At 37.9% G+C, this 25,354-nt stretch overlaps 1 protein-coding gene across 3 annotated transcripts in view; it reads left to right on the forward strand.

Moving 5' to 3' along the window:
• LOC127449839 (protein shisa-6-like) overlaps window positions 1–25,354 on the forward strand; it is a 98,753-nt gene that overhangs the window by 16,655 nt on the left and 56,744 nt on the right. For all 3 annotated transcript variants that reach the window (XM_051713425.1, XM_051713427.1, XM_051713426.1), the window contains exons 3-5: window positions 766–920; window positions 17,692–17,784; window positions 19,457–19,525. In XM_051713425.1, coding sequence (XP_051569385.1) covers window positions 766–920; window positions 17,692–17,784; window positions 19,457–19,525 — 317 coding nt within the window. The remainder of the gene's footprint in view (window positions 1–765; window positions 921–17,691; window positions 17,785–19,456; window positions 19,526–25,354) is intronic.

Consider the following 25,354-nt stretch of genomic DNA (forward strand, 5'->3'; position numbering starts at 1 on the left):
GCGTTCTGAAACGTCACGTAAATGCAGCCATTTATGGGATTAAAGGCTGCTAAGAGAAAGCACTTTCTGTCGGTTTCTGTCAGATAACAGAGCTTTTAAATGTTTATGTTAATGCAGAAATATGCACACCAGCATTGAAAATATGACCAGCTGGTGTTGGTGACCAGCTTTGATATTTTCAAAACAGATGTAACTAAACCCGGCATGTTCTCAGTTAACGAACAAGCTGCAATAGTGATTACGAAGGTCCATGGATTTTAGTGGTCCTGCATCTCTCCAGAATCTGAGAATTTGCCACAGTGAAGAAAATTTGTATGGCACTTGAGTCTTGAATCTAGAACCGTGTCTTTAGGGCCAAAGAGCAGAAACATTAATAGAATTTGAATCCCATTAGGGTTGTGTGCTACTATCACGCCATATTGCAGAGGAAAATTGATTAATGACTTTTGTTTGTTACAGTGGAGATGAGGGGCCCAGGTTCTAGAAAACCTAAGAGGTCAAACCTCGACTGTCCATTATCACACAAAGCACAATTAAAGTTGCGTGTGTGTGCGGTAGAGAGCGAGAGATTGTGAGTTCCAAGAGGGCAGAACCTCTGCAAAGTGGCAGACAACACAAACAATAGTCTTGATGGGCCTTTTATTCACAAATTGGCCAAACCTGTGCTTGTATCTTTGAACTGCATGAATAATTGAAAGCACAAGAACAGTGTTTTTTTTTTCTATAAAATAGTGAAATCATTTTCTGCTTGTTTATTTTTCACAGAGCGCTCACGGACATTTTGCGACAGCAAGGGCCCGTTCCGATATCGCAGTATGAGCATGAAAATATTGCAGCCATAGACACCTCGCCCAAAGACAACACGCCTGTACGGACATCCAAGAACCACTACACACCAGTCCACAACAAAAACAACCACGGTAGGTGACAGATCTCCTGTGTTTTCAGTGTAATTTATGTACTGTTATTTTTGGCCGTTTTACAACTGCGATTTCGTGCTACATTAAAAAAAAAAAAAAAAAAAATCTACGATTTTGAGAATCAAGTAAAAATTATGCGAGTAAAGTCATACTGTTTTGAAAATAATCTTATAATGAGTCTTTTGCGAGGATAAAGAATTAAGTTGTAATGTTCTGAGAATAATCTCATGATAGGTCTTGAACAGAAAAAAAGTCAAAGTTTTGAGAATCAAGTCAACATTATAGGAGAAAATCGTAATTTTTTGAGAATAATCTCATAATAGACCTTGTTGCAAGAATAAAGTCGCAAAGTTTTGAGAATTATCTCACAATATACCTTTTATGAGAATTAAGTCAAAGTTTCGAGAATAAAGTCTAAGCATTACAAGACTAAAGATAATCTCCTAATAGGCTTTTTACGAGGATAAAGTCTAAATGTTTCGAGATTAAATTTGTAACATTACAAGAATAAAGTTGTAATGAAGACTTTTCTCATAATTTGAAGAATTATGAAAATAATCTCTTAATAGGCTTTTTAGGAAATAAAGTCAAAGTTTCGAGAATAAAGTCATAATGTTTTGATAATAACCACATAATAAGATTTTTACGAGAATTAAGTCATATAGTTTTGAGAATGAAGTCATTACATTTCTAGAATAATCTCAAAATAGACTTCTTTCAAGGATGAAGTCATTATGTTTTGGGAATAAAGTCTTAACATTACAAGAATAAAGTTGTAATGTTTTGAGAATAATCTCATGATAGGTCTTGTATGGAAAAAAAAGTGAGAATCAAGTCTTAACATTACAGGAGAAAATGGTAATATTTTGAGAATAATCTCATAATAGACCTTTTGCGATAATAAAGTCATAAAGTTTTGAGAATAATGTCGTAGAATAAAAAAAAATAAAGTCATTAAATTTCGAGAATAAAGTCACAAAGTTTTGAGAATAATCTCACAATAGGCCTTTTATGAGAACTAAGTGAAAGTTTTGAGAATAAAGTCAAAACATTGCAAGACTAATGTCGTAATGTTTTAAGATAAATCTCCTAATAGGCTTTTTACGAGGATAAAGTCGTAATGAAGACTTTTCTCCTAATTTGAAGAATTCTGAGAATAATCTCATAATAGGCTTTTTACTAAATAAAGTCAAATTTCGAGAATAAAGTCGTAATATTACGAGATGAAAGTCGTAGTGTTACTAGATCTAAGTCTTGATATTATGGGATTAAAGTCATTGCAATACGAGATTAAAGTTGTAATATTATGAGAATTCGAAATGGTATGGGGCTGTTCTCTGAGTGTCTTTGAAACATGAAACCTCTTTTGGTAACTTCTGACATTATGAGATGTTACCATGACAACGGGGCAAATATTAAAGCTTAGTCTTATTAAGATGGGGTTGTAAATCTGTCCACGAATATGAAAGGAATTAAAAATGCATTTGTGTGGGCGTGTGCATATGTTCAGAGGTTTATATGCGGCAGAACGTCTGAGGGAACATATGCCATGTTCAAAGCGTGTTTTCTGTTTTAAATTCAAAAGCTCAATGTCAAGCAATATCAGAAATCAAATCTGAATGAACATTCCTTTCACACAAAGCACAGCAGTCAAAACATGTTGCGCTAATACGCTTCAACGTCGTCAACATGCTTTTAATAGGGACTTTAAGCAACAACTGCAGACGGGACAGCTACGGGTGACCGGAAGTAAACTGATCAGCCGTCGTATCCAAGGAACGAACAAATCATTAAGCTACTATCCTACAGGACGGTGGAACAGAGCATTCAATCATTCAAGTACAAAAATGTAATTAAACAGTGAATGAATGGTTGCTTTTAGTATTACATGATAACATACTGTCAGAAGAAGATTATAGATAATATTATAGATTGTTTTTATTCAGTGTGTATTCTAACCAGATGTAGGTAGTATACATCTAACATACAGTATATCTGAGGAGAATGTGTAGGTAACTTACTGTGCTGTCTTCACAGCATCTCTTATAAAACATAACATTTTCCTACCTAATTTGTCACGTACTTTCGACTACGTCAAAGTAGCGATTCTCCCGTAGTAGACAGTTATAGTACAACGTCAGGAAGAAGCGAGTTCCAAGTTGCGCATGCGCACAAGAACATAGATTGCTGTAGTCATCCTGTTGGCCCTACTAACTCAAGTTCAGTCCTTCACATACAGTATTTATGGTCTTGTTAGCATGAATGCAAATGTACGGTGTCATTTGTGTTTGAGCTAATCAAAGTCTTTCTGTGCATCAATATTCAAAACGCTTCTGAATAAGATCTTGTTGGGTTTGTTTACAAATGTAAGTGGTGATTGCCTATGCAAAATTCCCTGCCACAATGCTAGGGTGTTGTGGGTGGTTGCCAGGTGCGTAGATTCCAGAAGGGATGGGGGATTGGTAACACCCCCTCCCCGATTATAAAAACAAGCAAATACAACCTCCCGATATTTATACCGTGATCAATAGAAACATGTAAATTCTTCACACTGTAACCCCCCACCTCCAATGTTCAAGCCAGATCTATGCCCTTGGTGGTTGCCATGGCAATGCTATGCAGTTACTAAGTTGTGCTGAGTGTTGAGCTGTGTCACAAATGCACTTACACAATACAATTTACACTCAGCCATGTAGAGTATGAATTGTCAAAGTGTAGTATCATTCAGATAGAACATTTAAAAAAATTTTACTACACGGAAGCATTCACCATTTAACAGCGAACATATGTGATGTGTTGCCGCTAGCTTTAGCGCACTAGCCATCTCGGTTCAACACTTATAACTCAAACAACATACTTATTCATACAGCGTGGGGAGATGGTAATGCATTCAACTTACATTCTTAAGGTGCTGTCTTCACTGAAGTTTCGCTAGTTGCCACATTATCCGTTATTTACTATTGTTTTGTCAGGTCAACATCGCGGACAGGTAACTCCGCCCCTTTCACAACATATTGCAAGCTGCGAGCAATGAGTGCATGACGTGTCCAATGTTCCATACTCCGTTTTGACGGTTGTAGTAGTACAACGGCTGGGTACTCGTAGCACACTTTTTATTTTGCATTTTCAGTGTTAACATACTACTTGCAGAATATTGCAGACGTGTGCCGTTTGGGACGCACCTTTAGTTCCTTTTGTTGTGTTGTTGCTAGGGTGTTCTGGGTGGTCGCTAAGGTGGTTCCAGTTGGTGGTTGCTTGTTGGCCCAAGTCAAATAACACTGCATTGCCTGCAACAATAGCCTAAAACAATGACGAAATAGCTATTTAGCTACTCACAATCATTTTATTTTATCAATTTTAATAATAGTAATAATAACAGGCTAATAATTAGTTCATAATAATTTACAAAAATCTTATGCAGCCTTTGTAACACAAATGTAAAGTTTAGTAAATTTAGGGCATTTCATGTTGATTTGATTTCATGTTAACTTTATGGATAGATGTGCATAGAAATTCCCCACCAGGCTACATATACAAGCATGTGTGTGTGCGTGCATGCGTGTGTGTGTCTGCATCAGAGGAATGCTTTTACACTGCTCTGTTTGATCTTTTCTCATCCCCTGAGTGATGGTGACAAAGTGCTCTTGCGACCTATACTGTAGTTATAATGTCCCTCACATGCCCTCCTTACTCTTTTGAGAGAAATAATGTGCATTTTCCAAATGGCATTTTTGCGCCCTTGAAGTGCACTCTGGGAAGGGGACGCCACTCGAAGAGTCGCTCCAAACAAAAGAAAGAATGTTTATTTTTTCACAAAGGGCCCTGTTACAAGACTTTTAGAGAAGGGTACATTCAAACTGTAATGCCATGCTCTCTTTAGAGAGCCACATCAAGAGTTTTGTCCTTTGTGGTGAGTAGGGCATAGGGATGATTCGATTGGAATTAGCCCAGTATCACAAAGGCAATTCTTCTATGTATGTACTCATTAGATTTGAGAGTGAACTTTGATTTAATTCTGGTCTGTTCAGCACACAAAGTGATTGTATGGCTTCAGAAGACTTGTTAAATTGTGCGGCAGTCATATTGACTACTTTCACTGTGGTTTTATAGGGCTTTTGGTCAATTATGACCCGTACGTTTTGGGAGATTCACATGGTGTCATATGGTTGGTTACATATACATCAGGAAAAAAATTAAATAAACAAAATGTCAGGAACCAGACATGATTGATTCAGAAAATTGGTACAAATGGGTCAATTTTGTTAGAAATCTATAACTATAATAAAATGATTGCATAAATCGTGCAATATATCTTCAATTTAATGGCAGTAAGCGTGCTGTATGTTAAACATTGGAGCGAGTGCACTATGGAGGATGATAGCATATTCCAGTTTTTAGGACTGCTATTTTCCCCCCTGCCTTTACTTTGCTAATACACAGGAAAGATGCGACAGGCCCATGTCGCAAAAAGGAAAGCAAAGAGAAAAACGTGAAAGGTTTATTTGCTGAGGGCTTGTGTATGCCTGCGGACATGAACATGCAGAATGGTTAAGTTGCTAAAAAGGATATTTATTGACCAATTATTATACAAGTATTATATGAAAAAAGTATATGAGAATATATTGATACATTTTGAGCTTTAATGAGCAAGTAATCTACTTCTCTGATGAAAAAGGTGTGAGGAAATATAAATGTAGGCTACAATACTAGTTAAACCATCATCATAAAATCATAAAGACAATTTTTTTAACAATTTTTATACATTTTTATTAACTTCACCCAAATATGGGCGAACTTGGCAAGCTAGAAACAACTAAGAGCACTATAAGTTACCTTAGCGTTGGCAAATTGACAATCGTGAGTCACCACGTACTAAAGCCATTTCACCAGCACGGTTGAGCACGGTTGAGTACGGTTAGCTAACCATGCCGAGAATTCAGGGATGAGAACGGTTTATATTTGTGCCATGCCAAATCGAGCTCATGTGGAAATACTCCGGTAACGATTCAGTACCGTGCTCAGAACCGTTCGGCCCAATGGTGGAAAAAACGCTATGCACCGGATGGGCCTGAGTGCTGTTTTTGTGTCTATAGGTCCTCTCTGACCCCTGGTTGAGTCTGAAGTAATTTTGTAATGGTGGTGAGACTGCTGGATTAGACTGAGCATGACATATGATTTAAGACTTTCTATTGGGCGATTTATAGGATTTAATTATGCCTGTTATTAGATTTTCTTTTTTTGGACAAAATTATGACGCAATAATGCTTGACTAACATTATAAGTGGACTTAAGGGAAACATCCTATTAAAAGTGTACAGTATGGTCATTTAAACCTAGCTAAAGGCTATTTCTACCAGGGCATCGTGAATTGATGGTACATCAGAAGCTAAAATGATGCAAACCTCTTAGATGAATCATTTGGATGCGTGACAGTTCAGTTTCATTTAGTTTATGGGAAGATTCGCTTGACTGAGGTCTTGTTTTAATAAAAGACGTTCATTAAATATTAAGTTTCATCATGGAACACTGTGCTAAAATCACAGTGATGGACAGATCTGCCTAAGCGAGGGAAACAGAAAGAAAGCAATGAAGATAGCAAATGTTCCCATTTGCCGTTCTCATTATGGGTTTCTTTATGCAGTTTGATGTCTGGCTCAACTGTTCCTGGGTCATCTTGATACTCACGTCTTTGATTTCATGCCGAAAGCGACACTGGGAATTTAATTGTCCACCGGTTACTCGAGGCAGTAGCCTGTAATAGAGACAACAAAGACAATATTAAAACGGCTTTTGCAGTGCATTTTAGGCCTACTTCTGCAATTTGACATATTTTGAAGTTGAATATTTAATGAGAAAATAACTAAAACATCTGAAACCAAGTTGATTATTAAAGAGAAGAGACTCTTTTGTGCGTTTGGCTGCATTTTTTTATTGCCAGAAATAACGCTAGACCAAAATGAAAATATAGGGCTCAAAATGAGAAACTGCTGGAAAATAGGGCAGTTTTGGCTTCTCTTGAGACCGAATCTCTCTCTCTCTGTATTTTATATCTCTCTATTTTGTTACTATTGGCCATAATCGCCATTGAGCCTCAGAATAATACTGAACTTGAGTTGTGAAAACCAGCGGTTGGAAGTACCGCGACACAATTACACAGCACACAATCGATTTCTGGAACAATAACACGTCTGTGTGTCTCCATCCATGTGTGTCTCTATTTGTATGTTTCCTCTGAACTGAGAAAAAAAAAAGCAGAAATTCAGAGAGTGAAATACAAGTTGTGAACAAATCATATTTACAAGCTATAAAGGAATGTTCCAAGTGCTATACAAATTTCGCTTAATTGGCTAATTTATGGCATGATCTTGATTACCACAAGAAAATCATTTCGACTTGTCCCTCGTTTATTAAAAACATTTTTTTTTAAAACACGGTTATAGTGAGCAATTACAACGAAAGTGAATGGGGCCAGATCATAAACATCAAAGAACACCTCAAGTATCAAGTATAGCCACAAGACGTAAACATTATATGTGCTAACATGATTTTAGTGTGATACAGTCAGGGATTTACAGGAAATACATCTACCAGATTACAGGGTTTACCAGAGTTACATCGGCATGGCAACAAGGTTGTAATCTTGAATATAGCGATTTTATCACACTTAAATCATGTTAACATCTATAATATGTATGTCTTGTTGCTATACTTTTGAAACAATGTATATTTTAATGTTTATGTACTGGCCCCATTCACTTCCATTGTAAGTGTATTACTGTAAAAACTACTTTTGCTTTTTGGTTTTTATTTAATTAAATGAGGGAGGGAATTATTTTCTGTGGTAGTCAACATTATGCCATAAATGCTATCGATTGAGCTAAATGTGTATTGAACCCGAAATCAGCATCAGAATCAGAATGAGCTTTATTGCCATGTATGCTTACACATACAAGAAATTTGTCTTGGTGACAGAAGCTTCCAGTGCACACACAATACAACAACACAGAGATAATAAAAAAATTGAATAAAAATAAAAATTAACATTGAATAGAAAATATAAGTATATATAGAAATGCACAATAAGACTATATATATATATATATATATATGTACAAATACAAATCTGTTATATACAGTGCAAGGGAATGTAATGGCAGATGAAGTAGGATATGTTGGATAAATATAAATAGACTAAGCTGTGTATTGCACATTATTTATTGCTCAATGAGGCAGTTTTAACTGTTCATGAGATGGATAGCCTGAGGGAAAAAACTGTTCCTGTGCCTGACGGTTCTGGTGCTCAGTGCTCTGTAGCGCTGGTCAAAAGGCAACAGTTCAAAAAGGTTGTTGGCTGGGTGAGTGGGGTCCAGAGTGATTTTTACAGCCTTTTTCCTCACTCTGGAAGTGTACAGTTCTTGAAGGGAGGGCAGGGGGCAACCAATAATCTGCTCAGCAGTCCGAACTGTCCTTTATAGTCTTCTGATATCCGATTTTGTAGCTGCACCAAACCAGACAGTTATTGAAGTGCAGAGGACAGACTCAATGACTGCTGAGTAGAACTGTATCAGCAGTGCCTGTTGCAGGTTGAACTTCCTCAACTAGTGAAGGGAGTACAACCTCTGCTGGGCCTTTTTCACAATGGAGTCAATGTGGGTCTTCCACTTCAGGTCCTGTGAGAAGGTAGTGCCCAGGAACCTGAATGACTCCACTGCTGCCACAGTGCTCTTTAGAATGGTGAGTGGGGTCAATGTTGGGGTGTTCCTCCTAAAGTCCACTATCATCTCCACTGTTTTGAGCGTGTCCAGCTCCAGGTTGTTTTGAATACACCAGTGAGCCAGCCGTTCAACCTCCCTTCTGTATACAGACTCATCGTCATCTCGGATGAGGCTGATGACAGTAGTGTCGTCCGCAAACTTCAGGAGCTTTCAGAGGTGTCCTTGGCAGTGCAGTCGTTTGTGTACAGGGAGAAGAGTAGTGGGGAGAGCACACATACCTAGGGGGCACCAGTGCTGATCATACAGGTGCTAGAAGTGAATTTCCCCAGTCTATCTCTGCTGCCTACCTATGAGAAAGCTGGTGATCCACTAACAGATAGAGGTGGTAATAGAGAGGTGGTTTAATTTAGTCCGGAGTATAGCTGGGATGATGGTGTTGAAATAATTTCTAATTTGTTTCATTTGATTTTATTATTATGAAGATTTAGGTGCATCAATGATTATTTCTACATATTTTTTCATCACTCAAAAAACACTTACTCATTCTTTATTATATATATATTTCTTCACATTTTAGAATAATAGTAAAGTCATCAAAACTATGGAATAACAAATGGAACAATGGGAATTATGCTGTGACTAAACAAAATCCAAAATAGATCAAAACTGTGTTATATTTTATCATCTTTAAAGTAGTCACCCTTTGCCTAGAATTTGCAGACATGTACTCTTGACATTTTCTCAACCAACTTCTTGAGGTATCACACTGGGATGCTTTTTAAACAGTATTGAAGGAGTTCCCATCTATGTTGGGCACTTATTGGCTGCTTTTCTTTATTATTTGGTCCAAGTCATCAATTAAAAAAAAAATGTTTTATTAAATTGTAGTTTTATAATGAAATAAATTGATATGGTGGCACAATTATATTTTTGTCTACAAAACTAATTTCAAACATTTAAGCTTCCGCCATCAGATCAAAATATTTTTAAGATTACGAGAAACATTTCTGGCAAGTGTTTCAAAACATTTGACTGGTAGTGTATAAGTACTGCTGTTTATCACTGTTTTTAAGTAAGTTGTATAGACTGCGTTAAATGTTCATGAATTTACAAATCCGTCATAAAACAGTTCAGCCGAATCATTAAAAAGAACCATTTTATAAGAATGATTCATTTACAAATAAGCCTAATAAGCTATAGCGTGACTGTCTGGAATACTCGATTGTGATTGGTCAGTCACGGCAACCCATTTTTCAATATTTCATGTCCATTTTTCAAGTTGTTTAATATGACATGATTTACAGTTCGCCAAACATTATCGCAAAATAAACCCTTTCAGGATGATACAAAACCTGTTTCAAGACCCAGTCAACCTGTTGGGTTTATTCTGTGATAATTATCATCAGACTGTACACTTAAACAAATTTTATTTTTCCCTGTCTCTACATCTGAAAACTGAATTCAGTAACACACATTTTTCTCAGAAATGATGTAAAACCTCTCTTTGACCTTTGGGTCAAGAGCCCTACCCAGGGACACCCATTACTGTCCAATTAGATGCTCTCACCCAATGTCCTTTAATTGAGCAGGGCTTGAATGCAAGCTGTGTGTGTGTGTTTGCATGTGTTTCTGCTGATGTTGTGTAAGAATGACCTCTAAACCCTCTCGGGTCCGCGAGCCGAACCCTTACCTCACCCCCACACCCCATTAATACTTAATGCAAAACCTTGTGCTGTCCTCTGTCTTGAATCACCTTTCACTGCTCGATGGCTGAGATGACTTCTCAATAACTGTCACAGATCAAGGCTCTGATGTGACAGATGTGAGGTATAAAGGCTAGTTACCCATGAAGGAAGGTATTGTTTAGGTGAACGATCGCCAGTGTAACCGGATGCTGGTGTGATGGATTTGGGTCGAATTGCTACATGGTTTTAAAACACTACATGAGCGTCTTACTACACAAGCATCTACAACCCAAAGCACTCAATATAATGGATATACAAGTATTTCCTTCATTCTATATTTCTAGAGATTAGGACTGTCAATTTTTTTAATCGATTAAATACTATTTGCCAATTAAGAGTTGTGGGTCAGTGGTTAAACAAAATGATTTTGTATGAACTATAAGTTTTATTGTTAAAGTCTTGAAGTCATCCCGGATTAACTGAGGAAATACACGAAGATACATTGTCCTTTGATTTTGGCCGATGAAGGCTGTTGTTAGTGGTTAATTCATTTTCTATGTAGTTCTTTTTTTAAGAGAGTGTTGTCAAAAGAGAGTGTTGTCCCTCCTTTGACCAAGTTGATATAGGTATCATTCAGTGAGGAGCATTACAGTCTGGCTGGCAGGTAATTTTGGTGAACTCCATCCTGAGCCCATGCTTCAGACAGAGGCTCTTGAAGAATCCAATGTCTTTGAGTTTGCATCAATTCATCCTCTGTGAAGTCTGTCTTAATAGACTGAAGAGAAGTCTGGCTGGCACATGCGGCAGTTGGTCATCATCACTCTGCGACACAGTGGGAGTCAGACATCAGACAGGATCGGAGATGGATCTGGCAGGCTCTGGTAACCTCAGGATATAATCCAGAGGTTTAGACAGGGAAAAGAAATAGAATAAAATTAGCGAAGATGCCAATCACTTTAAAGCATAGTTGAAGAATAAGATAAATGTTTTTGATTCCGGCAGACCTAACTAAAAGAGCATAACTAATCGAGGGTAAAATTAGGTGTGTGCCTGGCTGAATAGATAAGTCTTTAATCTAGAATTAAACTGAGACAGTGTGTCTGAGTTCTGAACACTGCTAGGAAGACTGTTCCATAGTTTAGGAGCCAAATATGAAAATGATCTCTCTCCTTTTGTGGATTTTGATATTCTCTGTATTATTAACAGGCCAGAGTTTTGTGATCGTAGTGAGCATGATGGATTATAGCATGATAGAAGGTAACTTAAGTACTTTGGAGCTAAACCATTCAAAGCTTTGTAAGTAATTAACAGAATTTTAAAATAAATACGAAACTTAACAGGTAGCCAATGTAACACCGATAAAATGGAGCTGATAGGATCATAATTCTTGGTTCTAGTTAGCACTCTAACTGCTGCATTTTGAACCAAGTGAAGTTTATTAAACCTGCAGGACATCCACCTAGTAATGCATTACAATAATCTAGTCTTGAATGCATGATTTCGTTTCTTTAATCAAAGGGGTGCGACACTATCTAGAGTGCTAGGGAAGACTGTATCCATAATTTTGGTGACAACATCAAGTTCTTCTTTAACCTTTTTGGTGTACTGAGTATTTGAGACAAATCTGGAAGATTATTAGTGAAGCTATCTTTAGTAGTTAGTAGAATAATTCTACTTGAATGATAACGCTGCATAGATTGAGTGACCTTTGCTAAGCGCAGCATACTAGAGACGAGGTAATGATCTGCGATATCATTGCTCCACGGCAGAATTTCTATATTATCAACATCAATTCCATATGACTAAATTAGATCTAACGTATGATTTTGGAGATGGGTTGGACCTGTCACATTTTGTCTAACCCCAACAGAGTTGAGAATATCGATAAATGCTAATCCCAGTGTATCATTTTCATTATCTCTGTGGATGTTGAAGTCACGAGGATTAAAGCTCTATCTACATTAACTACTAGATCTGACAGAAAATTAACAAATTCTCAAAGGAATTCAGAATATGGCCCTGGTGGTCTATATACTGTCACAAAACAAAAGACGACAAAGATTTATATTTATATCTGACGATGTCACATTAAGCATTATCAGTTCAAAAGAATTAAACTTAAATCCAGACCTTTGAGTAACTAAAAATATCACTGTAAATTGTAGCAACAACAACTCCTCGACCTTTCAGATGAGGCTTATGTTTATAACAATAGCCTGAGGGAGTAGACTCATATAAACTAATATATTCATCTGTTTTAATCCAGGTTTCAGTCAAACAGAGCGAATCCAAACTATGATCTGTAATAATTTAATTGACATTTAGTGATTTGGATGAAAGCAATCTAATGTATAGTAGCGCTACCTTTATATGATGTTTATCTTCAGTTTTTGTGTACTATTTTCAAGTATGACATCAATAAAAAAAAATTCTAAATGACTTAATGAGGGTTTTGTGTTTGGTAGTTTGGGGAACAGACAGACTCTCTATATGATATATAGGTGATTCATTGTCTATGTGTTGTAGTTTATGTGACCAGTATGATATCTCAAGGCAGCTAGAAGATGTTCGGATTAGCCAGTTTGTCTGCTTCCTGACCTGGACCCCAGTTAGTCAAATACTATCACTATTAAGACTATGAGCCAAATTACTAGAGAGGAGAGTGGCACCTTCCCCTGAGGGATGCAGTCTGTCTCTCTTTAGCAGGTCAGGTCTACCCCAAAAACTCTTTCAATTGTCTATGAATCCTATGCTATTCTCCGGACACCACTCAGACATCCATCCATTCAGTGACACTAATCTACTATAAACCTCATCAACACAATGAGCAGGGATGGGAGCCAGAGCATATTACAGTGTCTGACATCGTTTTTGCAAATTCACACACCTCTTTAACATTATCTCTAGTAATTTCCGATTGGTGAAGCCGGACATCGTTAGTGCCGAGATGAACAACAATCTTAGAAAATTTACGTTTAGCATTAGCCAAACTTAGTAAATTTGATCTGATGTCAGACACTCTGGCACCTGAAATGCATTTAACAATAGTGGCTGGAGTCTCTATTTCTATGTTTCTTACAATAGAGTCACCAATAACAAGGGCACTTTCAACATGATTCTCAGTGGGTGCATCACTGAGTGGGGTTAATCGATTGGAAATCCTAACAGGAACGGGAGAGTTGTGTCGCTTTGCCCTACGAATATGGTGTCGAGACGTCACCCAAACGCCCTGCTGCGGGGGCTCTAGAGCCAGAACCAAAGTGTGTGTGTTGCTTGCTGTACTACCCACATCCGAAACAGTATCTACCGGCTTCTCTTTCTCACTGACCTCCACTAGCGTTCGGATGCATGTCTCTAACTCATTTATCTTCTCTGTCAGCTTTACTAATTCTTTACATTTATCACATGTAAATCCCTCACTGCTGACGAAAGAAGCTATAGTAAACATGTGACATGTGCAAGTAACGATAACATGAGGTGATGCCATGACTTTCCGCAATTTTTTGTTGTTGTGGTGGTGGTGGTTTTTGATCAGTGGGGTTTTAAATCAGTGTGAATCCCTCACATAATTGTTGATGTTGTGGTGGTTCCTGATCACTAGTGGTTTGAGATTGATGTAAAGATCTGTGTAAAAAATGTGTGTGGTAAAGCATGCAGTTTAAGCATGACAAAAGTAGAAAGGCGGGTGTACGCAGTAAAATGCACGTAGTTGTATCACGTTAAAAGTATAAAAGTGGATAAAACAATGTGCGCAAATAAATAGGAGAGATTAAAGATTAAACACTGAAAATAGAAAGATAAGCAATGCTAAGCAGGCTAGCAGGCTACAAATGCGAGCGCTAACAGGAACAGGAAACAGCGTCACCACAGGAAACAGCATCACAGCAGATATAGATACAGAAAGGCCACCAAATATACATAATTCAATATATAATAATCAAAATAATTATAAATATAATTTATATATCAATTCATAGACATTACATTATTGTGAATTGATTAGACAACACAAAAAGTGGCTCTAGAAGTCAAATACTGTTTATGTCCATTTAATTAAAAATAAGCCTAACACTGGCTTTTCTAGTCATTTTGCAATTAAGTTCGTCAATCTGTCCAAAGTAGACTGCATCAGACGGATGCTTTTGGGGCGTCTCAGTGTGGTTGCATCGTGTTTCACTGGTTTTCAACAGTTGAAGACACAGTATTAAAGGTGCTGTAAGTGATTTTTTCAAGTAAAAAAATGTTTCCTACTCCCTTAAATATATTAATGAAATAAGTGTCCTGAGATATCTCACCGGTCTCTTTGACAGCTGTAGACTTGGTAAACAAAAATGTGTCCACGGACCACAGACGTTGATGCTTTTCACCTGTCTATCATTTTGGTTGTTCTCATAGTGTTGTATTTGAAGCAGATGATTCTGATTATGAAAGCTATGATTCATAATGTTTGTGAGTTGAGGGCACTATTGTGCCACTGTTAAATTTTACAGCCACAAAAACAAACACAAAAACAAAAATGCTGCTCTTTTGCTCGGTTTTGGTCTCAAAATTATCTTTGGAGGGCGGGGTTTTGGAATGAGGGGGCGTGGCTAATTCAACGGCTCAGTCACCTGAAAGCTTCAGAATTATGAAATTGCTAACAGCACCTTTAATTCCCAGTAATCACACATACGTCACCAAGATATCTGTAAAAAAAACAAAGTCATATAGAAACAAATGTATTATAGTTTACGAAAATCATGAAAATGACCAGTAACCAGGGTTGTAGTGGAAGGTAAACGCACGTAAACTCCGTTAACGCACCTTTTTATTTGTGAAATAGCATTTAATCACATTTTCATTTAATTAATTATCGTTTACCTACTTATTACCGCGTTCCCAGCATTGCTCAGGCAGGCGAAGTATGCTCGTTATGTTTGCCTGCGCATGCTCGATTTGCCTTGCAAGCGTGTGCTGATTCATCTAACCAACAGAAAACTCCACTCATCAGCGTGCACGCTATACACTGACGATGTAGAACTACCCAACCTCGGCTTAGAACCAGCGAGCGCTGACGGCAACAATCGGTCTCACTTAGACGGAGATGACAGACATACAAAAATGTTTTTAAAATCTATTAACTCCTGCGACTTCTTTGTCTTCACCTCCCCTGAAAAAACCCAGGCTCTTGGATAAGGAGGTATCAAATGGTACATCAGATAATTATTAATGTGAACACAAATATTTTTATATCAACATTTGCAAATCATATGTTTGGTGGAATGTGTGTTCAGTCCAGATAATATATTTTTTTTAAATTAATAACCTGATTAATTACCTACACTAGGCCTTCCTTTTTAGTAGACTTGCATCAAATGCAATTAGGACAAAGGCTTGGGAATTGTCTTAGGCCAACTTTACAATAATCTGTTTTCATTTTCCTAACGTCATCATTTTCCAAAGTATGTGATACTAGTAAGCGTTTTTCATTTTCTGTGGAGGAAACCACTGATTCTGTGTCGATAAGAGGTGTAAACGTGGAAAAATCAATGTGTTTTCAATTGTCTTTTCGCTAAGCCCCGCCTTAAAAGCACTTCTGGCCAATCCTGTCTTAGCAAATGTTGCCCTGCCGCCATTACTCTGACACACGTTTGCTATTTTTCAATAAGACCCTATGGAAGTAATGTGTGTTTGAGTACTTTTAAGTGGGAAAATAATCCCAAAAATGTAAAACATTTTGTTGCCGGGTCATTTGTAATAGTGAGACGAGTTACCCAGAGAGGATACACTCAGTGATTTTCTTTCTTTATAAAAAATAATCTTTATATAAATCTGGAGAAGAACATGTTATGGATTAAACTGTGTCATTCCTCTTTCCCAAATGAACATATAACATCTGCAACGACACCTACATTTGTTCCAAGATAAATTAAAGCTAATAACTGAATGTTAATTCATTTATGCATTGATTCAAGTTATTGTAAAAGTGATAGTAAATAAACAGTTCACAGCATCAAAATGAGTGTGTTATGAGACGTTATAAACAGCTCTGTTCACTTACGCTCATGTTATTAGATGTGTAATCACTATTAAATGAAGTTTTTCTCTTTTCAAGTGACTGTAATAATCGTTTGCCTTGATTCTGATTCATTCTACACAGTTTTTATTCAAATTACTGTGTAATTTAACAATTTCTTTTACAAAAATCTTCAGATAAATATGCATTACAGTGTCGCTCTTCATACCAGCCCACATAAAAATATTATCCATTCCGATTATGAGAATATTTAGCCAAAAACCACGTCATTCATGACAATCTCCCATTCAGTCCAATGGGGAGTTCTGCAGAGCTTTTCAAAGCGAGCGAGTCAGAGTGACCGTAACCGGGGGGGGGCGGAGCTTAGTAAAGGGTCAGTTGGAAATTAGACGTTTTTGGTTGTGGCCTTAAAACTTGAAAATTTGCATACATTCTGAAAGATAAACATCATGAAAACAAGAGCTTACTGTTATTTTAGGGTGAATCTCACGTCACATTTCAGAAACAGGTCACGTTTCAACATTCAAACATTCAGAAATTTTATGCATTATTCCAGATTTTTATGACAATTAAGGTGCTCAATTGTCATGGGAAAAATTGTCATTTTGTTTATGCAAATCATCCTTTCTTATATTATTTTTTAATTATTATTATTAATACATTTTTTATTTTGGGCCAGACACATTCTTGACAAATATACTGAGATAAGGTGATGTTTTAGCGACATTTTTATTTTATTTTATTTTATTTTATTTATTTATTTACCCTTTTTCTCCCAATTTGGAATGCCCAATTTCCTATGTGCTTAGTCCTCGTGGTCGCGTAGTGATTCGCCTCAATCTGGGTGGCGGAGGATGAATCCCAGTTGCCTCCGCGTCTGAGACCGTCAAGCGTATCTTATCACGTGGCTTGTTGAGCGTGTTGCTATGGAGACATAGCGCGTGTGGAGGCTTCACGCCATCCACCGCGGCATCCGCGCTCAACTCACCACGCGCCCCACCAAGAACGAACCACATTATAGTGACCACGAGGAGGTTACCCCATGTGACGCTACCCTCCCTAGCAACCGGGCCAATTTGGTTGCTTAGGAGACCTGGCTGGAGTCACTCAGCACGCCCTGGGCTTCGAACTAGCGAACTAGCGAACTCCAGGGGTGGTAGCCAGCGTCTTTTTACCACTGAGCTACCCAGGCCCCGTAGCAACATATTTTAATTGCGATTTCCATAAAAAAATGTTAAACGTTCCAGAGAACAAATCCCATACATTGAATAGACATTTTATTATTATTATTATTATTTACCTGCTACCACAGGTTTCAGATATTTGTAATTGTTTTAATTTTTCTTTCATTGCAGGGCATTACGGGAAAGAAAACTTCCGAAGCGGTCAAGACATGCACAACTACATCTCCTCTGGCTTTGTGACGCTCGGCAGGGGACACCTGAAAGGTAATCGTCCATTTTTAAAATACCTAAATATATCTCAGAGCCCTTTCTTTGTCTCCCTACAGCTTGTCAATGATGTTCAAGTACAATTTTGACATTTAAGATATGTTCACATCCTTAATATTAATATGAAAACTCTTCCCTTTTCGGTCACGCAGCTAAAAAAAAAAAAAAAAAAGATAACATCGTACAAAGACGAATGCCCCTAATGTCTTTTAGTCATTTTTTGTTTCCGAAGCAACTGTCCTGGGGGGAGATTGAGCTGTTGACAGCGCAATAATGATGTTTCCTAAAGCTAATTAACAGACTGAGAGCGCATGTCGGAGAGAAAACAGCTGCCTAGCACCCGTCGCCTCGTCTCCGTTCCTCATTGTCTCCCGTGAGTGAATCACCACGGTGCACATAATGCACCATAATCTGCACACCACGGGACGATTGTCAAGCTGCAACAACATAATTGACCAGCCTACCACGTTCATAAACCATAACATGTTTAAAAACCAGAGAGCAGAGATTTGATTAATGACTGTCTAAGGAATATCGATGACATCAGCGTTGACGCCTGTGACATCACAAGTCACTGTAAATGACTGCTGTTATTATATTGACACAAAATAACCACTTTCATTTCCTCGGCCAATAAAGAATGTCAGTTTGTTGAATCATCTTTTGCTAGAGCTAATTGTGTGACACTACTGGCGTATGATTCAGAAGTGACTGTGAATAGGATAAAGTTAATACCCACGCGCTACGCTTCCTCAAGGTGAAGGACTTTAATAAGTTGCTTGAATATTTTTTGCTTATCCAACTTGGCCCCGAAGCCCTGCGGTTCATGCAAATTGCCCTTAATCTGCACCCTGTTTAATTCCACCTGATTGAATTTTCTAGATTCTCTCCAGAGGCCATGGTGCGGCTTGCTCTGTCTGCCACTCAAATTTGTGGTCGATTTTAACAGACTTTTAGAGGCTATTAACGCTCACAGACAAGACACTTCTCTGTGTTTGTCAGAAGGGCCGGTACTAAGATGCAATATTTGGTGGGGCACTTGTATTTTAGGAGGGCAACATTGATCGTTTCGCCATCAGTCTAGGAGGTGGAGTGCCCCTTGATCGCTTCACTGTCAGTCGTTTTGCGGGGGTATCTGAAGTTTCTGGGGGGCCGTCTGAAGTTTCAATGTCCACCCTAGTCCAAAAATGCCTGAATATCATTGCATAATAAAACTAAATATTAAAGTGTAATTTATTTGAAAGAAAAATAGCACAACCACACTTTTCAAGGAAAACATTTCACAAAAAATTTGTTAGGTTTCAAATGATTAAACAGTAGATAATAGGCTACTGCTCAAAATGAAGACAAAAGAAATATTTGGACACTTTCTGGTTTTCTGTGAGGATTTTCAGTTATCCAGTTCATAGTATGTTAGTAGATTTCTTTAGTTAGCTAGAGAGTTTCACCACTCAACAAATCAATCCACTTGGTGATTGAAATGAAATGTCTTGAGCTACAGAGAAACTAGAGCACACTTTCTGGTTGCCAAATGTTAATGGCATATGCCCATAGTTCATGTTATGAAGCTGTTTGAATTTGTTAACGGCCTTGTGTCAAATTACGTTTTGTGACCACTGTTTGTTAGCATGAATTGCTGTAATTTGTGTGTGTTTGTGTGTTTCTGCAGCGCAGCACTCTGTAGATGATCTCGGGCAGCTGCCGTGGCAGGGTGAACTGGACATGCCGTTATCTTATAGTATGTACTGTGCATGCTTCACTGTACACTTAAAACGCAACATGCATGTCCTGTTTCCCTTGAAAAATGAAGTTCTAGTACCCATCATGCCTACAGACCACCTCTTCTAACATTCTGATTATAATGAATTCTATCTATGGAAAATATTTAAAAAAACAAGCTGTCCATTCTAGAGCAAAGCTGCGATACGTTAACTTTTGAGGCTAATGCATTTCAAGGGTAAAGGTTTGTATATTATATGTTTTATTTCCAGGTATTTAAATGGATGTACGTGGAATGAATGCACAGTATTTTATATTTTGATTTTGATCTAGGTAGATAAGCTAATTGATTTGTACGTTTTCGAATTTGCATCGGTTCTGTGTTAATGTACTCCCCTTATCCTCATATAAAATAACTTTTTCTGCCTGTTCAGGCAGAAATTAATTTGCTGTTCATTTTTCTCAAGTCTTTTTTTCCCAGTACAGTATCTCTTGGTTATTAATGATGGTTGTTGCTGAGTTCTCCTCTCTGTTACCATGGTGATCCTTTTAACCAGTGCACTATATAACTCTACAACAACATTTCTTAAATCCTTCTTTGGCTAAAACCTTGGGATTATTCTTTTGACCCACACTAATTAGAGCTTTAATTATACAGCATACCTTACACAAACATTATTAATGGTGTTTGCTAAGGCAATAGTCACTATTAATGCTGCTCACAGATAGGGACAGGGATTTAAACAAACCCATAATCCTAAGTAATAAGCTTTGGCTCATAACTTGTCCCACACCATTTGTACCGCAACGCTTGAATGATACCTGAAATCATGTTGCTTGTTGAAGAGAGATGTGCTGATACTTGTCAAAGTGATCAGACTTTTGATTTTGTTTGCCTGGTGGATGATAAAATGGTCAAAAATAATCCCATAGACTTACATTGAAGAAGGGACCCAAGCCATAGACCAGAGATATGAGAGTGGGCTCATTTGACTTGGGCCAGTAAGTAATCAAGTAGCAACCACACAAAACACTCCAGCAACCACATAGCACCTTAGCAACCACCCATAACACCCTAGCAACCACATAGCACCTTAGCAACCACATAGCAACACACAAAAAAAAAAAAACACCCAGAACACTTTAGTAATCGTATAGCAATGCCCTTGAAACCACCCAGAACACTCTAGTTAATGCATAGCAATGCCCTTGCAACCTCCCAGAACACCCTAGCAACCATATAGCACCTTAGCAACCACATAGCAACACACACAAAAAAAAAACCACCCAGAACACTTTAGTAATCGTATAACAATGTCCTTGAAACCACACAGAACACTCTAGTTAACGCATAGCAATGCCCTTGCAACCTCCCAGAACACCCTAGCAACCATATAGCACCTTAGCAACCACATAGCAACACACTACAAACCTCTCAGAACACCCTAGTAAATGCATAGCAATGCCCTCGCAACCATCATCCAGAAAACCCTAGCAACAGCACACCACCTTAGCAACCATAAAGCAACACACTAGAAACCTCTCAGAACACCCTGGCAACCACATAGCACCTTAGCAACCACATGCAACACACTACAAACCTCTCAAAACACTCTAGTAAATGCGTAGCAATGCCCTCGCAAACATCATCCAAAACACCCTAGCAACAACACACCACCTTAGCAACCACATACCAACACACTGAGAACTACTTAGAACAATCCAGTATTCATATTGCAATGCCCTCAAAACCTCCCAGAACATCCTAGCAACCGCATGGCACCTTAGCAACCCCATAGGAACACACTAGAAACCTCTCAGAACACCTAAATAAACACATAGAAATGCTTTTACAACCTCCCAGGACACCCTAGCAAACACATAACTACATACTACAAACATCTCAGAACACACTAGTAAATGCATAGCAATGCCCTCGCAACCATCGTCCAGAACACCCTAGCAAAAACACACCACCTTAGCTACCACATAGCAACACACTAGAAACCTCTCAGAACACCCTAGTAATCACATAGCAATGCCCACGCAACCACCCAGAACACCCAAGCAACCGCATGTCACGTTAGCAACCCCATAAGAACAAACTACAAACTACTTAAAAATGTTTAAAAAAAAAATAGTTCGGACATTACTTTCAAAATATACTGATCAATATTCTGATCGCTGCAGGACATCTACACCTTTATTGTATTCAAACATGCCTCGCAGCCCAAAGGAGTCCCATTAGCCCTATCAGAGTTAATAGAATTTGTTTTACAGCTGTTGTGCCATATTTTAATTTCTCCACTCGTCGTGTTCCACCCATTCATAGCAGCCCTGGATATAATCACAGCAGATCAGTCCCATGAGCAGAAGGGTAATATCTGCAGCAGTAGTTGAAGTTTCACACCTGTTGTAACGTCCAAACAGAGTCTGGCATTCTGGAGATCAGTGCCAAAGTCCAGTCGGATCCACTTAATCGTCAGACGTAAACACCTGTCTCTCAAGGTCAACTGCAGACAGATATGGCAGTGTGACTGACAGGGTTTGTGTAGAGTCGTATAACCTTGACTAACTGTGTAATACCTTTCACATCAATCATCTACTGCAAAGTCAACACTCTATATTTTGAACGCTCTATATTTTAAACACTTAACATACACAACGCATAACACTAAACTTCACTAGTGTGCTAAACTTCCCAAAAACCAGACAGCGCCTAACGATTGCTAGTTTTATTTAAAGAAGCTTTCTGTTTTTAGAATAGATAATGTATGGTTTCATCACACATTGCATGTACATGCTCACATGCTCGCTTTAATAACACAGTGTCAAACCATTATGTTAAGGTGTCTAAGATTACACACTGTAATAAATTCCAACTTTTATATCCAAGTAATATCAGACAGCCATAACAAGTGGCGCTACTGTTATCGACTTTATTGATACATCACAATAACACAACAGCAGTGCTATAGAGAGTGATTTCTGTGAAATACAAATATCAACTAAAAACAAACAGATGTAAAAAGCTTCAGTGAATATATATATATATATATTGATATTTTCTTGGCAGACCCTTTTTTTTCTTTGAGCTGCCTACATGTACTGCATTGTAAGGCATTATAGGTGCACTCCTGACGTGACGATTTTTCTAAATAGTCGGCAGCAAAATTATTCTGTCTTTTCAGATGCCTCATTTTGGGAAAATACTAAAGCAGCATCATGTGTAACTTTTGCAAAAAGGGCAATCCTAGATCAAAACGGATAAATGTTGATTATGAAAAGGCCTATATTTGATTTTAAAAAGTATAGAGCACAACAGTGCCTGCCAACTTTTTCAGCCGTCTTGATATGGAAGTATTTTTCCCATGTATTTTTTTTCCGTAGGGATTTCATAAAATCCTGAGTTCTAAGCCTTGAATCAAACCAATCAGCTCCGAGGTGAATCGCAACATTGCAAACTTTGATTTAAAGCAAAAAAGTTCAAAAATTTGACAAAAAGACAAAGGTACAAGACTGTGTACTTGACGTCTTTAATAAAGGATCGATGAACTACAATCCCATGAAGCATTGCGAATGTTGTTATCGAATTATAAACGATGGAAAAATATAAAACTACTGATTTAAAGTTGTTGATTAATACATTTAAATTCTACTGCATAATATTCACATATACACAAATATATAAGTAGTCTAAGAGTATAGGGAGGCCAACTCGATTGTGTCATTCACAGTGCATTATGGGAGTGGGTGATCGATGCAGAGCTCTTTTGGTGCGCTTTGTTTGCCGCAATTCTGTGATTGGTTGATTTTTTTTTTCCCTCGGGATCATGGGTAGTGTAGTTCAGGAATTCCGCTACTAAACACAATTTTTAAAACAATGACGTATAACTCTGACTGATGGCTTCAACAGAAGCATACACAGTTGAATAACAATCTCTGAGCTCGGGTCACAGATTTGCCTATACTGTAGATTTACCATGTATACAGCTGGAATGTTGTATTGACCAATCAGTATGCAGAACCGCAAATTTTCCATTTTATAAAGTATCTATTGCATATTTAAGTGAGATTTTTTTTCGCCTTGCATAGGTATTTACAAACTAATTGGTTGGTCAAAATGAATGGTCTGTCTTTTTGCAGCCCTTGACCAGCGAGATGCCTCCACCTGCCTGTTTCTTCATCGCCATGGTGATTTACAGGATGGGTGGGGCAGACAGAGTTCGGCTGTAGATTTATTTGACAGGTTGTCAGGCAGTAATGACCTGGACCAATCCGAGCCATCCATCTAAATGACATGCCAGCTAGATCAAGAGACAGATGGCCTGTTTATCATGTCGGCTGATTTACTCGCCTGGAGTCTGAAGCCTTTTGTGTGGTCTTTCAGGGGGCTGTGGTGTTGTATGCCACATCAAAGACATTTTGAGAAGAAATATGTCACTGGGTCCCAACAGCAGTCTGGGTTCTAGTGTTGTCTGAGTGATTAGGTGGTTAGGTTTATCGATTAAGTTGGCTAATAAATGCATTTGAGGGGCAGCAATGCATTCAAACATATAGCCAATATATTTAATTAAACTACTCAAAGAGAAGTCAGGCAATACCTTATCTAGGTGGAAAGAAACTGTTAGAACTGGACTCATTGACATCATGCGTTTTTACAGATCGGACAGTGTACATGCCCTCCAAGGCGCATTTGAGACGAATAGCTGCCCGGCATTAGCATTATCACGGAAGTGATCTCCCAACAAAATGATGTGGTCAAGTGTAAATCAAATCAAGCTGACCTGAAACACAGTCCTGTTTCAAATATTTTTGATCATTGCAGAAGATTATTTGAAAACTGTATGATGCTATAAAACAACCTGAAGAACAGAGACACATACACACACTGAAACACATGATATCATAACTCTTATGAGCCATTTACACCAAATGTGTTTTTGCATCCATGTGCTTTTTTAAAATAGTTTTTCGAAGTAAAAATGTGCTAGTCGGAGGTCTTCGACCATTTTTTTTAGACGGCGTGTCAAGTTTTAAAAACTTGTCTTGAGACAGCAGTGTTCTGTACTATTCGTTGCGCTGCATCTTCCTTTTTTAGTGCAAGAACTTGCTCATTCTGAACTCCCCTTAGGCTGCCTTTGTTGTGTGTGTGTTCTTGCCGGTTCTTTCACACTGTGGTTACACTTTGATGGGCAGAGTGTGTGTGCATTCTCTGGAGAAGACAAACATTCATAACAGAGTACTGCTCAAACACATAACCACACTCCTGTGCCTGAATATTTTCATTCTCTATTACATTTTGCCTACTTAATTTTTTTCCCAGATAGTTTTCTCTCTCTCTCTCTCTTTTTTTTTTCATACTTTACATATATTTTATATTTGCACATACATATTTGCTTTTGAAATGAAATGGCCCAAAAACTATGGGAAATTTTGTGCTTAAAAATAGAGACTTGAGCATCTAATTGAAACTGTGAGCTTTAATGTTGACATTCGAATGAGACAAATTTATAATAACCAGCCCATTTGTAAAACTGTTACAAAAGCATAAAATAATGAGTTATTTACTGCAAATGCATGCATAAATTTGTTCAAACGTCCCAAACTGCAGATATTTTCTAGCATATTTCCACACATTTAAAGATTGTGACTGTAATGTGTAATATGAAGTTAACACCAGGGTGCACACATTTAACTGTGGTTTTGAATGTTGTTGTAACCACAGACAATTGATTACAATAGTGTACATGTTTACCTCTCACTAAACAGATATTTGCTGCTTGTGCACTGTTTAGCATCAGTTGCGGTAACGGGTTTGCTTCATTAGTATCAGGTCAGAAAGCCA

This window comes from Myxocyprinus asiaticus, chromosome 13 (genome assembly GCF_019703515.2).
Source record: "Myxocyprinus asiaticus isolate MX2 ecotype Aquarium Trade chromosome 13, UBuf_Myxa_2, whole genome shotgun sequence".
In the NCBI taxonomy this organism is placed as follows: Eukaryota; Metazoa; Chordata; class Actinopteri; order Cypriniformes; family Catostomidae; genus Myxocyprinus; species Myxocyprinus asiaticus.